The 17,680-nt window shown below is 39.2% G+C and overlaps 1 protein-coding gene across 7 annotated transcripts in view; it reads left to right on the forward strand.

The window, feature by feature from the left end:
• Positions 1-17,680, forward strand: part of LOC130930417 (SUN domain-containing ossification factor-like) — a 116,473-nt gene that overhangs the window by 16,741 nt on the left and 82,052 nt on the right. For 6 of the 7 annotated variants that reach the window (XR_009067053.1, XM_057858376.1, XM_057858375.1 and 3 more), the window contains 2 exons: positions 2,063-2,295; positions 9,934-10,035. Coding sequence is in view for 6 of the 7 variants with exons in the window: in XM_057858375.1 (XP_057714358.1) it covers positions 2,063-2,295; positions 9,934-10,035 (335 nt within the window). In the remaining variant the exon portion in view is untranslated. The remainder of the gene's footprint in view (positions 1-2,062; positions 2,296-9,933; positions 10,036-17,680) is intronic. The other variant, XM_057858374.1, reaches the window with a different exon arrangement.

Consider the following 17,680-nt stretch of genomic DNA (forward strand, 5'->3'; position numbering starts at 1 on the left):
GCCTGCTCAACCCCTCCCCTCTCTGAAGCCCCTGTGGGAGGAGGGGTTTAGGAGTACGGCGTCATAGAGGAGGCGGTGTTACACATCAGTGTTGAGGCGCTCTCACTAGCGTGCGTTGCTTTTCCAGTGTGGCTCTCGCCATCTACAAAAACAGGTCCTCAAGGCCTAAAGAAAGCGTCCTCATTGAACACCACTAGCACTAACCCAGCAGCCATTTAAAACTGCATCACAATGATTTTTGGAACGAATATGAGGCTGCTGCTAGCACGAATGCTAAAGCTATTGTTAACAAATAAACTATAAAGGAAGTTACGGGGCTTGTGACAATACAGAGGCGCTGCGGTCCTCCCGGAGTCGGGGTGTTTGGGAATGCAGCCCAAAGCGAGTGGTAAACTCCCATCTATGGCTAAACACCTCACGAGATCGATAGTTGACAAGTAGCTCTCTTCCGATGGAGCCCGCTGGTCCGGCAGGCTGCCGCTGCCGCCTCGCCCTAGGCGGGTAGAGCATCAGAGCAGAGCCATGCACCGAATGCGCCGCAGCGAACCGGCCGGGGCGGGCGGATATCCGGTACGAACTTAGCTGCCGCCGCCACTCCGGTTCGAGACAGAGGCCTGGCGTGGGTGCTAATTTGGCAGCCGGGCGGACTGAAGGGCACAGGCGGGAGGAAATTCCCGAAATGACCCGATAGCCAAACCCCTGGATGAAAAAATAATGCAGTTTATACAACCACGATTCTTCGTGAAAGACATGCCGATCACATAAGTTTTACCACGGACATTTACACAGGTGATGTCAACAAACCATGTTTATCATGACGGCACAGTGGTTAGTTGATAATTGTAACATGCACCAAACGACACAAAGAAGTCATCCAGTCAGTAATGCATTCAGTACGCTTTAAATTTATGACGTCTTAATCAGATCATTCTTCTTAAATCTAGTCAAATAATTTTCCCCATCTTGTTTGAGTGTTGAAGACTAGTTGAATGCGCCAGATTATTTCACTTACTTGAACTAAATATTGCAATTTGTTCTTATTAAGCCCAAACATCTAAAAAAATAAGGTCATTTTTCACCTAAATCAAGAAAAAATGGCTTTCAAATAATGTTTTGAACCATACATATTCTTGAATAAAGAACATTTCTGACAAGGTTTTTTTTTTTTTTTTTTTTTAGGATTATGTATAATAATTTATTGCTTAAAATAAGACTGTTAATCTTATTTTGAGCTGGCCATTTTTCTTCAATAAATCTGAGTGAAATATACTTGAAGTGCTGGCAGTTAATTTAACTTATTTCCAATAGATTTACACTGAAAACAAGGGACTTTAACTAGTTTTAAGGAGCTGTGTTTTTGCTGTGTAGTAATGTTATACTTTAGGAATGGCATACTTTTAAAGCCATTTTTGTGCAACTTATGTATTTACTCTGTAAGTAATTGTTGCCAAAAGTTTACCATTACACAATGTCAGACAATCTGTCTTTATTTAGATGTTGGAATTTACTACTACTACTACTTGTTCACATTTGATGTTGAAAAAAAAGAGCAATATTATTTTTGCACAGCAATATTTTCTCTTGTGTATACTTTAAAATTTTACATAAATCTTTAATAAAATTATCGGCTTGACATTATCGGTTATCGGTTGGAACGAGGAGGAAATTATCGGTTATCGGTATCGGCTGAAAAATGCATTATCGTGCATCACTAAGTATAATAATAGAAAAAAACTAAATTATGTTATTTTCGAAATGCTAAATATTCCCCCTTTAAACTGTGAGGCAGAGGTGCTGAATACTTTTTTTTAATGTAATTGGTCAGAAATAAAATCCGCAATACAATCTGAACCGATCCCAGAAATGTAATTAGTCTTTGTCAGGAAAATAAAGGTTGTAGGCTTACTTTTTTGTAACTAAGACAATTTGCCATCAATATATCAACACTGTTTGAGGTCAGGCTTCAGTTATCACTAATTCTAAATAAAACTAATGGTGGAATATCGAAGGATTGTGTGAACCAGCAGCTTATAGAGCATTGCTTGATATCTCTATTTTGCAGACACCCGAGCTGGACGAACCCGCCATAAATTCAAGATTTGAGGTCGACTATGGTATTTCACAGCCACAGCTGGAACCTAAGCAGCACTTAGAAAGAGAAAACATGGTCGGGTCAGCTGTTCAAGACCAAGAATCAAACACCACTGTCATCTCAACAGTTGAGTCTTCGGTCTATGAGTCCACTGGTGAAGAAAATGACAGACCTGGTGTTTTTAACTCACAAGATGCAGTCAGGCAAGTGTTATTACTTATCAAATTTCATTAAAAAAAAGCTTTATTAAAGAGGCACTAAAGTTATTTTCGAACATTTGTGACTTTCATACGTAAGTCGAAAGTGTGTTACCTGGTTGAAGTGTGCGATGTGTATTATTGCTTTAGTAGTAGTGATGTATGTTTTGACGATCTAAAAAGTCATTTTGCCAGTAGGATATCATAGGATACCTTTAACGTGATATATTTTCCAGAATGCAAAAGTACATGCTGCAAACCCATATGGATTTACTATGATATTGCACTTCAGCTGTGCTCAAAGTGACCTCCAGATGTCTTCAATCATTACATTCATCACATAACCAACAGGCAGAAATAATAACAAGTCATTAAATCAAATGCCATTCAAAATCATGGTTTTAAAACAAAACTTTTAACAACAAACTAAATAGCCTAATTAGGAAGTGATGAAACAACTGAAACAGTAATTGAAAAAATAATTATCACAGATAACGTTTCCTTTAACAAAATTAACAAATTTTGCTTTGCAGGTCATTGGGTCAAAGCTAGTGACTTTCTGTATGGCGCCACAAAGTGGTCTTAAACCAAAGAGGTCAACAGTGTTTACAATTCCATGGCAATTTGTTAAAGAGAATGACATGAATGTGCTTGTGTTACTATATGAACTAAAGCTGTCCCGACTAGTCGACATAGTCGACGTCATCGATGACGTAAATCCGTCGACGAGCACAAAATCTTGTCGACGGTTAATGAAGGGTTAAAAAAATATATGCGTGGAAAGTTCAGAATGTCGGATGCTCTGTATGCAAGCGGGCAAAGCGGCACAAAGCCAAAAAAAAAGCGCACCAGAGTGTCCAAAACATTGACTTATTTCAAAGAAACAAAGGAGGGTACAGTCTTCTGTCCTGTCTCTTCAGTGCCAAGCTTGTAGGCTGTATTGGCACCATGGAAAAAGTGCTTAGAAAATGGATTTCGTTCCACTGAAATGGATCTACATGATCTCTGCATTGTAATTTACATACATTGCTAATTACTACCAAAAAAAAAGTTCTACTCACGGTTTCCAGTCATTTTTTAGTAATTAGCGTTTTCGTGTCGGTCTTTTTTTCCCCCGTGGCGCAGTGATATTGATACGGCGGAGTCGTATCGTCAGTGTGTGAAGCCATTTTAGGTCACGTGCACCAATAGGAGACGAGGACTGTTGCTATGCGCTTCGAAAACAAACAATATGGCGGCGACCGTGTCAAGCTACGACACGAGCGAAGATGAACCAAAGATAAGAAAACCGCATTCGGAATTTAGTCAAAAGGCATCGAAACGATGCTATATGCATCTCTCAACTGTCCAAGGGCGAAAAAGGGCAGGAATTTGGAAAAAACGTGCAGAGCCCGCGTGATTGCGTCAGACAATGGCTTTCTCTCCAGGCTCCGTCGAAGGATCTTGCTGAAAATGCGTCGATTGGGATTTTTAACGACATTGACTACAGGTAAGCCACACACACGCCTTTTGTTGTGAATAACTATGGGAGTTGTGGGCTTCTGGTCAGATCACATATGAAGTTAAGACTTGCAATGTGAGTTCTGGGCTGTAGCGGTCATTATTATGATGTTAGATTGTTAACTTTGAGCAAAAAGTTTAGATTGACAAATAACATAGTATTTAGTCTGTTTAACCGTAGTTCCAAAAACCTATTTGATAATTTTATTCAGGAAAAAATGGCAGAATAGACAAGCCTATATAATTTGGATTGGAAGATTATGTAAATATGATATGGATGAAACAGTTCTCACACGGTTTATGTGTGTGTGCGTGTTTTTCAGAACTGAAACACCCTTCACTGACAGCTACAACTTCTTCTGTGAGACCGTCGTCCATTAAAAGATTAGCGTTGACCAGGAAGTGCTGCGAATGGACAAGCTTGTGGAAATATGGCTTTATTGGGACCATGGAAAAAGTGCTTAGAAAATTGATTTTTTTCAAAGCCAATACCCTCCTAACTTAGTCACCAGCCAGAAATGTATCTTGATGTGAATACACAAAAATACAGATCTAGTGTTGCTGTTTTTGCTTGTTTTAAGTGTTATATTAATTCTGGCAACACAAAATCTTTATCAAATGTCAGAAACACATCTACCAAACATTTGAAACAAGTATTGGTGCCTTAGTATACACATAGGTGAATTCAGAATGAGAAATGTAGCTAATTTCTTGAAGGAAACACTTCAACATTAATGATTTGCACCCAGCACAATGAAATATATATTGAATTAAGCTAAAGGCTTATGTGTCATATTAAAAATATCACAACCTACTATGCAATGAAATATATAAAATAAAAAATGCACGCCATGATCATAAATAGCTGAAAATCAACCCAATTGCTACCACACCCTCCTAAATGTGAATCATGGCAAAAATGGAATAAGACAAAAAAATTAAAGGGTGATCAAAAATATAATGTGCCAAAATCATAAGGTGATACTTAAAAAATGAAAGACATCACAAAAGAAGTGATGGACACGTGTTGAAGATAACTTCCAAGTTTTATTTCATGTTTCACAAGTGCTCAAATGTGAGCACACCCAGCAGCACGGACAAAATCAAGCCACGATGAGAATTCCTCTCAAACGTGTGCATGTCGCAGTTATTGTCTTGATTGCAACTGTTGTTCGATATTTCACATCATCAGTACTTGCTGGACGTGTTGGTATGTTAAAGACAAAGTTCGTTATCCATCTTTATGGCACATAACGTATGTTATACACTAAGTGTATGTTCCACCACTTCCAGCGAATATTGATGACATGAAAGATTACATAACAGACGCAATCAACGCGGGAGGGAGGAATTCTCATGTCAACTTGATGTTGTCCATGCTGCTGGTGATGGCCATATTTGAGTACTATGAAAACATGAAATTAAACTTAGTTACTTCCTACATCTGTCCAAGGTAGTTTTTTTAAAAAATGTTTTTCGTTTTTGACATGGCATTTTGATTTTGGCACAGCCTTTTTTAATCACACTGTATATACACAAAAGGTTGGAATCATTCAAGTATGGTACTGTTGGTACACATTTATTTAAACATGGAAGTATCTCATACTATAGAAATACACATTATTACACATACAAATATTGAAAAACGAATAAAAAAAAATAGAAATAAAAGAATAGTAAAACTGTACATGACAACATTACTCCTCAAAATCGCTTTACTCAAAGTCATCATCCCATCCAAGTGTCTTCTGTTTCTTTGGAAACATTCTCACATGCTTGGCACCGATATAAATCAGTACAAGAAAGTTTTGCAGACATACAGGAACATCTTCCCATGTCACAATTAGTTGCCTTTCAACTACAGTTGACTACTTGCAAAGCAGTATGGGGCAGGATTTTTAGTCATCCATGTCACTGCCAACTGCCCATTTTCAATGTCCCACCCATTCCCAATGGGTGAAGGGGCACACATTTTAACTGTCAGACAACGTTTCATAATTGCTGCTTGATAGTCTGCTGCCCTGCAATGTTGGTACAGAGCATCAGTTTTGGGGGGAATAGAATGTTCTGGCAAGACTGACGAGGCCATACAGAAAGATCTGCATTTGGCATCATTTTTGGCACATGACTGGCAAAACAGGTGGCACACGTATTTACACAACGTGTTAAATGTTTGAAGGTCAAGTTTAAAACTGCTGCCCAGCTTTGCAAACCCAGTCAGGTATTCTTTTTTATGACGTGCAAAAGAAAAAGTTTTTTTGCCTTTGCCATGAAAGGCACAAGCAGAGTCACAACCTGTGAATGTATGGATGCCAATGAGTGCTGAACACACACTAGTGCCAGGAGCTGCAGAGACCTTAGAGACGTCAGTCCTCGTTCTGTTGCCTCCTCCTGTGAAAAAATGCAATTTACACTGTAAATCTATCTGCAGACTTACAGCAATCACTGCCACGTCAGTATCAGGGCTTTTATTGACTACAGCTTGATGTTCTTGAGCCAAAAGGTTTATTTAGCCATTGTCACCCATAACTGGTGTGCAATAAAAAGTTCTACTGGATTCACTTTCGACACACTGTACCCTATATACATTTTATAACAAAGTGGTATTGATATCTGGGCTAAAAAAATGGTATCGTTCCGACACCAGTTTAAATAAGAATTTTTTTAGCATAAGTTAATAACAATTAACCTTGTAGTAAAGGCGTGCGTGTGGCTTACCTGTAGTGAATGTCGTTAAAAATCCCAGTCGACGCATTTTCAGCAAGATCCTTCGACGGAGCCTGGGAAGAAAGCCATTGTCTGACGCAACCACGCGGGCTGCGCGTTTTTTCCAAATTCCTGCCCTTTTTCGCCCTTGGACAGTTGAGAGATGCATATAGCATCGTTTCGATGCCTTTTGACTAAATTCCGAATGCGGTTTTCTTATCTTTGGCTCATCTTCGCTCGTGTTGTGGCTTGGCACGGTCGCCGCCATATTGTTTGTTTTCGAAGCGCATAGCAACAGTCCTTGTCTCCTATTGGTGCACGTGACCTAAAATGGCTTCACACACTGACGATACGACTCCTCCGTATCAATATTACTGTGCCACGGGGGGAAAAAAGACCGACACGAAAACGCTAATTACTAAAAAATGACTCGAAACCGTGAGTAGAACTTTTTTTTTGGTAGTAATTAGCAACGTATGTAAATTACAATGCAGAGGTCACGTAGATCCATTTCAGTGGAACGAACCAACACAATTTTGGCTCAGCCAATACAGCCTATTGGCTGCACGTCGGCCGTGAATAAACACCTCAAGTGCCGTCACCCAGTTTGTAAAAATTGTTTTTGTTTTTTCATTTTTTGTACACCAGAGGGTGCTGTCGCCTTACTAAATAATAATGTTTCATTGACAATGGGCCTATAAGTGCTATTAGTATTATTCTTAATGCTAATTGAAAGGTTTATTTCATGTTATGGTTTATTCTATGGTATAGAAAATTATATAAGGTTAAAAGGTCATAAATATATACAGTATATAGAGTGATTGCACTCAAGGGAGAGATTGTCAATGATAAGGTAATAAATTAAGGTAAAGGCAATTCATATAGGCAATTCATTGATATATAAATAAGGTTTACAAGGAAAAAGGTAAAAAGTTTTTGTTAATTTCTAATGGTGTTGTTTAATTTGTGTGCACCGTAGCTTTTACGGTGTGATTACATCAAGGATGGAATAAAAGTTGTAAACCATCAGTTTAAGAGACCATCTTTTCAATCGGGATGCTACACTCGTTAATTCTATCAGCATTTGAACTCATTGTTTATTTGTGATTTATTATTGTTATTTGCGTGTTTATTTGTACTTTAATAAATAATTTAAGTGTTCCAATGTTTTTTGTGGATTGATAAGCGTCAACAAAAATTTCATTGCTAAATTAGTAAACAAAAAAAACAAACAAAATATTTTTAAATTATTAGATTAGTCGACTAATCGTAAAAATAGTCGGCTGACTAATCGGGAGAAAATTAGTCGTTTGGGACAGCCCTAATATGAACACAATGCAACAAGTGCTATAAGCAGGGGTGAAAATGGGCCAGAAATCCGTTCCAGGAAAAGATTCAGGGCCGAAACGCCGTTCTGTTAAATTAAGGGCCGGAACGGTGCTTTGATCCCAAAAATTTGACGGCAATTGTCAAAACCCTATGTTAAAAAACACTGCCAGCCTGCGACACACGCACAGGTTCCCGCGGGGTCTTAAAAAGTCTTAAAAGCATTGAATTTATGAATTTGCAAATAATACCTTAAAAGGCTTTAAGAAGTATTGAATTTTCGTATCTGGGTCGTAAAATATATGATGTATATAACTTTTCCGTGTCTCATTTCGCCTAGACGTTATAGCTCAGTCCTGGCTATACAGCGAACTAAACTCCCAAATGATGATGCAAGACATCGGTATGATTTGCTGACTTTATTTCGCCGTTGATCATAACCTCATTACTTTAAGAGTGAAACTAAAAATAGAAATGAAATTAATTAATTTCGTCTTCAGTAACAGAATGTTCGCAACAATGTAAATCTGCGACAATAATTAGCTGCTAATACAGCAATGGCACTGTATGGTTAGCATGCATTCGCTATCGTCCGCACATCATCCAAACAACTACACAAGCTGCTTTAAGAGTCCGATCGCTTAGGGAGTCCCTCGTGAATCCTGTGTCACGACGGGAGTCCCGAAAAAATGTTGCTGTACCTTCCTCTACCCTGGTAAGGGCTGTTCGGTCCCTGTACGACCGGTGCCAGAGTTTGGGCCGCATTGCCGGCAGTAAGTCGGATTCGTACCCAGTGAGGGTTGGACTCCGCCTTTGTCACTGATTCTGTTCATAACTTGTATGAACAGAATTCCTAGGTGCAGCCGAATCGTTTTGGGGTGTCCGGTGTGGTAGCCTCAGCTTGCATCTCTGCCTTTTGCAGATAATGTGGTGCTGTTGGCTTCATCAAGCTGTGATCTCCAACTCTCACTTGAGCAGTTGGCAGCCGAGTTTGAAGATCAGCACCTCCAAATCAGAGACCCTGGTCCTCAGTCGTGAAAGGGTGGCGTGCGCTCTTCGGGTAGGGGATGAGCTCCTGCCCCAAGTGGATGATTTCAAGTATCTTTGGGTCTTGTTCACGAGTGATGGTAGGAAGGAGCGGGAGATTGACATGCGAACTTTGCACCGGTCCGTTGTGGTGAAGTAGCTGAGCCAAAAGGCCAAGCTCTCGATTTACCAGTTGAGCTACGTTCCTACCCTCACCCATGGTCAGGAGCTGTGGGTCGTGACCAAAAGAACAAGATACTGTACAAGCGGCCAAAATCAGTTTCCTCAGCAAGGTATCCGGGCTTAGAGATCGGGTGAGAAGAGAAAAAAAATTCTGGTTCCGCACGTGACATTTATGTCAGGGAGTTCTACCCATTTTCACCCCTGGCTATTTAGACATAATGGCTTTCCTAAAGTGTATGGCTTTAAGCTTTTTTTTCCCAGGGGGGTCAATATTTACCTAGCGAAGATAATATTTTAACTATATTGTCTACATGCATGCACTTGTTTTATCTAAGTGGCAAATAAGAATGAGAAAAGTGAGGGTTGGCCATAATATGTTGCTTTTTTTTTCATCAAATGATTAAAAAATCATTTATATTTATTTAATATTGTGGCATATCTCTACTGTGATATATAACAGTCCATATCGTGATAGAGGATTTTTACCCCTTTTGCGCACCACTATTTGGTAGGTATAATTACTCTACAAATGATAGTTTTTTAAAAAATTGGTCACGTTGTGATGTCACAGTCACACTGTGGCACCTTCTTCATTCTTCCTCCACTAGTCCCACTCATATGTATAGAGCGCCGAGGAGGCAGGCAAGCTTGTCTCGAGTTGACCACTTCCTGGTTGTAAACTAAGTCGCACCAAGCATAAGGATTTTAAATTAAACATTTGAATTTTCTTTGTTTTAGTACAATTATTTTTTTTGCATGACTAGTTCCTGTCTGTCACTTTTACTCGCGACCTCCACCCCCTGCCGCTGTTTTCAATGTCTATAGAGACTCCTCGATGCTAGCCGTCTAGTTTATGGTGAACTGATGGAAGGCAAACCTATAACTTCATTTATGTCATTTTAGTCTTTCAGAAGATGCATCTGATGAAGCTCATTCTGGGGTCCTTGACTCTGACTTGTCTCTTGCTGAATGTGAAGAAGACACAAGTCCATATAATCATGAAGGGTAACTAAGCTAAATTTAGTTGGTTACTCTCTCCAGTAAATGATCAAAGTTGTTTTTCTCTCCAGTAAATGATCAAAGTTGTTTTGGGTGTTGAACTCTAATACAGGTGCATCTTAGGCAATTTCAGAGGGGAAAAAATACAGTGGTTTATTGTGGGGATTACGTTCTAAAAATAAGTCACGATAGGTGAAAATAATATTTCTCAGTTATTAAACGTGAGTATAAAATTTCCAATTTTGTGAGCAGTTTTTTAACGCATCTTGCAATAGCATATTTTCCTTCTTCTCACAATCAGTAGCCATAAACTTCACTATCAGTTGACCGGACACGTGGCTCTGGGCCGATCCGTAGGGTGCCTACTTTCAAAATCTTCAAATTCAAATATTTTCAAAACCAAAGCCGCTAGCGACCTAAAACCAAAACAGGCACTTCCCTTAGGCATAATCATCAAATAATTCAAAGTCATTCCCAAATAAAATTATTTTTTATATAACAAAACTTATGGCTATAAAAATCTCAAATTTTACGCTAGATGCACAAAAATAACCAAATGCAGAGACAATGACCTATATTTTCAGGGACAATAGCAATATTCAACATAAGTTTTTGCCCAAAATAGCTACTTAATTTTTTATTTTATTTTTTAAATTTAGTGCCAGTTTTCAACAGCTAATAAATCACTCAATTTTCACATCAGAAACTTGATTCTGCATGTTTTCCTCAAGTATTATCTTAATTCTATGCAACAAAAGCAAAATTTCCTCCCACATCCCCAAAACATGCGCGGTAGGCTGATTGGACACTCTAAATCAGGGGTGCCCAAGTCTGGTCCTCGAGAGCCCCTATCCGGCTTGTTTTCCATGTCTCCCTCCTTTAACACACCTGAATCAAATGATCAGCTCATCACCAAGCACTGCAGGAGCCTGAGAATTATCCTGATTTTTTGATTCAGGTGTGTTGGAGGAGGGCAACATTGAAAACAAGCTGGATAGGGGCTCTCGAGGACCGGACTTGGGCACCCCTGCTCTAAATTGACCATAGGTATAAGTGTGTGCGTGAATGGTTGTCTCATTGTGCCCTGCGATTGGCTGGCAACCAATACAGCAGGGGTGCCCTAACCCGGGAACTTTGTACTCATCACCTGGTTGCCGCCACACATGCTTGAGACATCGGAACCAAACAAATTAATCTTCGTCTCATCAGACCATGGGACATGGTTCCAGTAATCCATGTGCTTTGTTGACATGTCTTTAACAAACTGTTTGTGGGCTTTCTTGTGTACCGTCTTCAGAAGAGGCTTCCTCCTGGACTGACAGCCATGCACACCATTTTGATGTAGAGTCCGGCGAATGGTCTGAGCACGAACAGGCTGACTCCCCACCTCTTCAATCTCTGCAGTAATGCTGACAGCACTCCTGCGATGATCTTTCAAAGAAAGCATTTGAAAGCACGTGCGCTCAGCTTCTTTGGACGATCAACCCGAGGCCTGTTCTGAGTGGACCCTGCTCTTTTAAAATGCGGGATGATCTTAGCCACTGTGCTGCAGCTCAGTTTCTGGGTGTTGGCAATCTTCTTGTAGCCTTGGCCATTTTCATGTAGCACAACAATACGTCTTTTAAGATCCTCAGAGATGCCTTTGCCATGTGGTGCCATGTTGGAACTTTCAGTGACCAGTATGAGAGAGTGTAAGAGCTGCAATACAAATTTGAACACACCTGCTACCTATGCACACCTGGACCTAGTAATACTAACGAGTCACATGACATTTTGGAGGGAAAATGACAAGCAGTACTCAATTTGGACATTTAGCGATGTAGTTTCTAAGGGGTGTACTGACTTTTGTTGCCAAGGGTTTATATATTAAAGTGCCTGTGACACGAAAAAGCATGTTTATTTCATAATACACGCGGTATTTTATGCTCCTGAATGATATGGACCGCTTGGATGTGTGTGGAAGCGATCGCTATATTTATTTAGTTTTTTGAATCCCGCACCAGGAAAATGAGTGACTTCGGTCTTGCATTAAGGAGGAGGGCGCTGTGACGTGTACGGTAGAAGACGTCCTCTTCACGCTACAGTGTACTGTTGTGTATGAGGATGAAGGATTCAGCTGATTTTGCGGATTAATACGTTTATTTTTCGCATCACGCCAGCCAAACGGCTGCGGAAAAATCATTCTGTATGAGGGAGAGGCGTATGCGCCTTTTTGGAGTTTCAAAAGGTTCCCATTCACCGTGGATATTTACTGTGGGACCATTGGACTTACGATGAAGTGAGTAAACATCTTGTTTTGTATTATGCCAAATACGAATACAGCGATTACAAAGTAAACACTACAAACTTCCTTTAAATCAGTACTTCTCAAATGCAGAGCGATGCCAGGGGTGGCGCGAGTGATCTCGGGGAACATGCTTTTTTTTTTTTTTTTTTTTTTTTTTTTTTTTTTTGCCTTACTAGAATAAAGTGTACTTGCACATCCACTCAGTGGGTGGCAGTGGCGCTCTCATTTTCAAATTGCGTGCAGTATTTTTGAAGTAAGCAAGAGCACACGGAAGAGACTCATGCAGAGCTGGACTCACGCAGCGACCCACTGTCTTCTCCGGTTCTCACGTGTCCGGCCGAGAAGTGCCGTTTTCGGCTTGGGATCGTCACGACCACCGCCCTCACCTACGGTTCTCCCTCGGCCGCCGAGAATGCGCTTTTTTCGGGCCGTTTGCCTTTTGGCTTTGACTTTTAATATAGTGATATAGTGGGAAATGAGGAAAGACCACTGTTTACTGAGTCTAAAAATGATTATAGCGGAGAGTCTGAAGCCAAATCAGTCAAGACGCCACTTAGACATTAGACCTCAATCTCATTGATAAGCCGCTTGATTGTTTTTCAGCGAAAACGTGCCGAATATTGCCAATTGTCACAATCGTCCCGCTTTGTCAGTGTTATATCAGTAAACCAGTGAGCACTGTGGTGAATCAGCGAAAATAAAAACTTTCCTTCTGTCCAAAGACACTTTTTTCTCCCTTCTATTCAGTTTTGTTTTTTTCGGTCAAATTTTTTGGCATGTTGTCCTGAAGAGTAAATGTTTCTAATCAATTTGAATTTGTTATTATTCACTGATTTTATTACATTTTATTTTTCAGTATCAAATGGTCAAAAATGTACCTTGAGTGTATTTTTAGTTTGGATGTGACTTTTTTTATTTTTTTTTTTACTTCAGGCAAATTGATGCGCGTTGTCTTTTCTGTTACAAGCAAAACAATGTTAATAAAGTTATACTTTATTATAAGTTGATCTATGTTACTTTTTTTCTTTAATAGAAAAAAAGACACAATGTTAGGCTGAGGCGTACTTATAATAGTAATATTATAGACAAATGATACTATTTACGGTGGCGGCAGAGAGTTGGGGGGGGCGCGAAACATTTACGTCTTCCTTGGGGGGGCGTAACAGAAAATAATTGAGAAGCACTGCTTTAAATGAAGGACTACTTACGTTTGATCATTGATAGGCATGTAAAAAGCTCTCCTAATGCATTAGCAGCAGCACGTTAGCTGCGTTAGCTCCAGCCACCCTCCTCCGGGGAACGAACTGTAAATTGCTCTCCGCCGGGCGGTTTGCCGATCCGCTAAGACATTCGACAACCGGGTCGTCATTTCAAATAATCCAGGATGGCTATGTGATTTTCCGCTTTGAAGACTTTGAAACATCACTCGGTTCAGGTTAGCATGTCGGCTAGCTGTCACACCTTCTGGTTTGTTTACATTCTCCGAAGCCGGGGAAGGGAAATGACATATGTCCGATTTAGGTGTCATAAAATATCGTTCGGGAGGTGCGACAGTAAAGGTGAAGTCGACAGTTTTGACCATTATGGAGTAATTTTGCCATGTCGTCCTGAATAAATACATTTTTATTATTTCATATTCCATTCAGCACAAGACTGTTATTTGTCATGACCATGCCATTTATTTAGCAATTGGGGAAAATACTTGGATAAAAAGAGTATCCTGTAAAAATATTGAAGTAAAGAGACAGAAACAATGACATTTTGCCGCTCTCTTCGTCGCGTTTTCCTCGTTGTGAATAGTTCCCCCTCAACGGGCTGACTGGTCCTTCTCAAGTCATTTATATAGCTATTGGGGAAAAATACTTGGTTAAAAAGAATATCCTGTAAAAATATTGGAGTAGAGAGACTGAAACAATGACATTTTGCGGCTTTCTTCGTCGCGTTTTCCTCGTTCTGAATAATTTCCCCTCAATGGGCTGAATAGTAAAATCGATGAGCCAAGTCTACCGCTGACGTCATCCACCTGTTGGGGACGCTAAAGCCCTATAATGGTAGGCGTGGCTAACCAGCAGATTAAAAGACTAATTTCTCGTCATCTGTGCTTTGCTAAATTGTTGTATATAGTCGAATCGTCTCAAAATATGATTCTAATTCACATAATAATGACATTTTAGACTTTTTTTCTCGTGTCATATGCTCTTTAATGGCTATAGTTTGAGTTATTTTTCTCACTTTTGTGATACACTAAAATTACGCTATTGTGTAAATCCAATGTGGGGCCATCACAAAAAGCTTTTTAAGTTGAAGTTCTTGTAAATAAATGCGTACATCTCTGAATTTCATAGATATGAACATAAAACAGTCTAGATTCTTGGTTAAAAGCAAAAAAAAAAAAAAAAAAAAACTGGTAGTTATATCATTCATCTTGCGTAAATATTTCGGGCTAAAGTTACGGTAATTTTTTTCCATGCGTTTTTTTGGGAAGGGGACGTTTCAAAGTGCATGCATTGGGTTACTTTATATAATGATAACCTTGAATCCTCGACCAAATCACTCTGCTTGTATGCAGTAAAACCTTCGTCCTTTTTCCACCTAAATCGGGCGTTTGAATGCAGCGTGTTTGAGTTTATCACAGTGAAAGCCAAATGCTTTGCCTGGTCGAAACCCAATGGAAAGGCTTGGCGCAATGTTTGTGGGAGCTGTCTTGTCAATTGATGGCGAGGTCTATGCATTAGCCATTTTGTACATCAAGCACCACTTTTGTTCTATTGCATTTGTTTTTTATTGTTAATGCCAAAAGACCTACAATAAGTAAGCCATTCTAGTGGAATGAGCTCTTCATTATCAGATTCGGTTATGTCTAAGAATTTTTATTTCATTGCATCCCTAATACTGTTTATCCAACATTTATATATTAATGATATATGTGCAATTATTCTTTTGTGCCATGTAAATTTTCCCGAGAATCAAAATGTCATTTAGGGAATCCTTTTCGGTTTAAGCTTAATAGATATGAATGAATTTCGAATTTGCATCTGTAAGCCATAATCATCTAACCTACAAAAAAAAAGGCTTGACATTGTGCTGCAACTAACAATTATTTGTATAATCGATTATTTGGCCCATTAAACAATTATTTCAGTAAATGTAAACCTAGGGCTGCAGCTATTGAATATTTTAGTAATCAACTGAAAACTCTATCGAGTAATCGGATAAAACAAACATTTTTTAGGTAAAGAGCAATTATAAAAATACATGAGAAAACAAGACATTTCATCTAATATTGAACCATTCTCAGTCAATGTCTTTATTTTCGATAAACATTGTTGAAAACAGCCAACAATTGCATCTCAGATGTGACGAGCATAAAAAAACTTATTCACTTTGACACAAAAAATGTTTAGATCATACAGTATAAAAAAATATATATATATATATATATATATATATATATATATGTATATATATATATATATATTTCTTTCCTAAAAATGCCATTATGCTTGACAACACACATCACTTAAAAAGTTTTTCTAGGTGTTTTTCCCACGTTTCAATTGAATTTCCATTTGTCTCAAGCTATTTTTAAGTTCTAGTTAAGTTTTAAGTTAGTCTAAACTGTAAGTCCTGATAGGATTTTGAGTTTTTGCAGTGTTCAAAATAAATGTATTGTAATATATAAAGTTATAATATGGCGGGGATATTTGCATGCGTTCCTGAATACACCGCGTGAAGTGCAGGGGTGAGGGAGGTGCGGGAGAGCGAGAGACGTGCCTTCCTGTTGTCGTTCTGGCAGGTGCGTGTGCGTCGGCTGTGGCAGACAGCAGTTGTGTGTTGGTTGTTCCACAAGTTCCCAACAAATAAACAATTGCAACCTAACGAAGCGGGTGACTCTTTGTCAACGTTACAGTATGATACCTGCTGTACTGGAGCACATTAGGGACCAGTGCTACTTGGTGTTTTATCCAGCAATGACTGAGATAAAAGTGACAGTTAGCATTATTAAGTTTTTATTTTACACCCTCATCACTCTACAGCGCTATGTTTTCACAGATTAAATAAAGCCTGTATGTAAGACTTGTTAGCCACGCATCGACAGTGGTCATAATGTATAGAAACCTAGCCCTCCGCAGGGCTAACGTTACGTGAGCATGTGACAGTAACGTTAATCTTATTTATTAGCGCTGAGAAGTCTACTGCTTTAAGATGGCGGCTGTTTACCAACGCCGCTGACTCTCTCATTCTGCATCTAGTTCAACATACATGTGATATCTAGGAGACGCACAGGGGTGAAAGTGAGCCAGAACGGTCAGGATCGCAGTTCCGGTTTAAGATTCAGGGCCAGAACGCAGTTCCGGTTTAAGATTCAGGGTCAGAACGCATTTCCGTTATAGGATTCAGGGCCGAAATGCTGTTCCGGTATAAGATTCAGGGCCGAAATGCTATTCCGCTACACGGTGCTTTGATTCCGAAAATATGATGGCAACTGTCAAAACACTAGGTAAAAAAAAATGCTAAGCTGCCACTCATGCATTTTATCTCCAAGAAGAAAACAATCTACCAATATCAGATTTACACACACAAGTGTTAACAACAAGCATAATAAAGTACTTGTGTAGCGTAATCTGTTTCCACCAATATTTATTATTTATTTTTTTCCACGGACGGCATGGAGGTTTCCATAGCTGCTGCAGTTATCTGAGTCTGACGATGATGAGTCACGTCAATGAGTGCGAATGCGTGCAGCAAAGCAAAACGCCTGGACCCATTTATCCGTTCAATTGGCTGATATACTGACATTTGATCAGCAGAGATAGTTAGCTCTGATTGGTTCAAATGTGCATGTTTTCTGGAACAGCAAAAAAAAAAAAAGTTTAATTGATGCGACAAAAAAGGGCAATGCATCATAAAATGGATCAAATCTTTAAGAGCAACGAAAGAGTTGAAGAGGTTTATTTATCATATTTAGTTTTATTTCCTCTGATGGGGAGATTCAGAACATCTTAGCTGTCAATGTGCACTTTGGACTTACAGTGCTGCTCGAAAGTTTGTGAACCCCACAGCGATGGTCAGATTTTTTGTAAAAAAAACTAAAATAACCTTATTAAATGTTAAGTTATACCCAAATCCACAATACTGACATTCCAAATAATGGACTGAAACAAAAGAAATAGTTATATTGTCATTCTTTATTTAACAAAAGTGGTTGATTTAAGAAAAACTCAGATATCATGTTTGCAAAAGTATGTGAACCCCTTCAGTTAATAGGATATTGCGCCTCCTTTTGCAGAGATTACCTCAACCAAACGGTTTCTGTAGTGACTAATCAGCCTCTCACATCTACTTTGGGGGATTTTTGCCCAT

The sequence above is a fragment of the Corythoichthys intestinalis genome, chromosome 14 (genome assembly GCF_030265065.1).
Source record: "Corythoichthys intestinalis isolate RoL2023-P3 chromosome 14, ASM3026506v1, whole genome shotgun sequence".
Lineage (NCBI taxonomy): Eukaryota > Metazoa > Chordata > Actinopteri > Syngnathiformes > Syngnathidae > Corythoichthys > Corythoichthys intestinalis.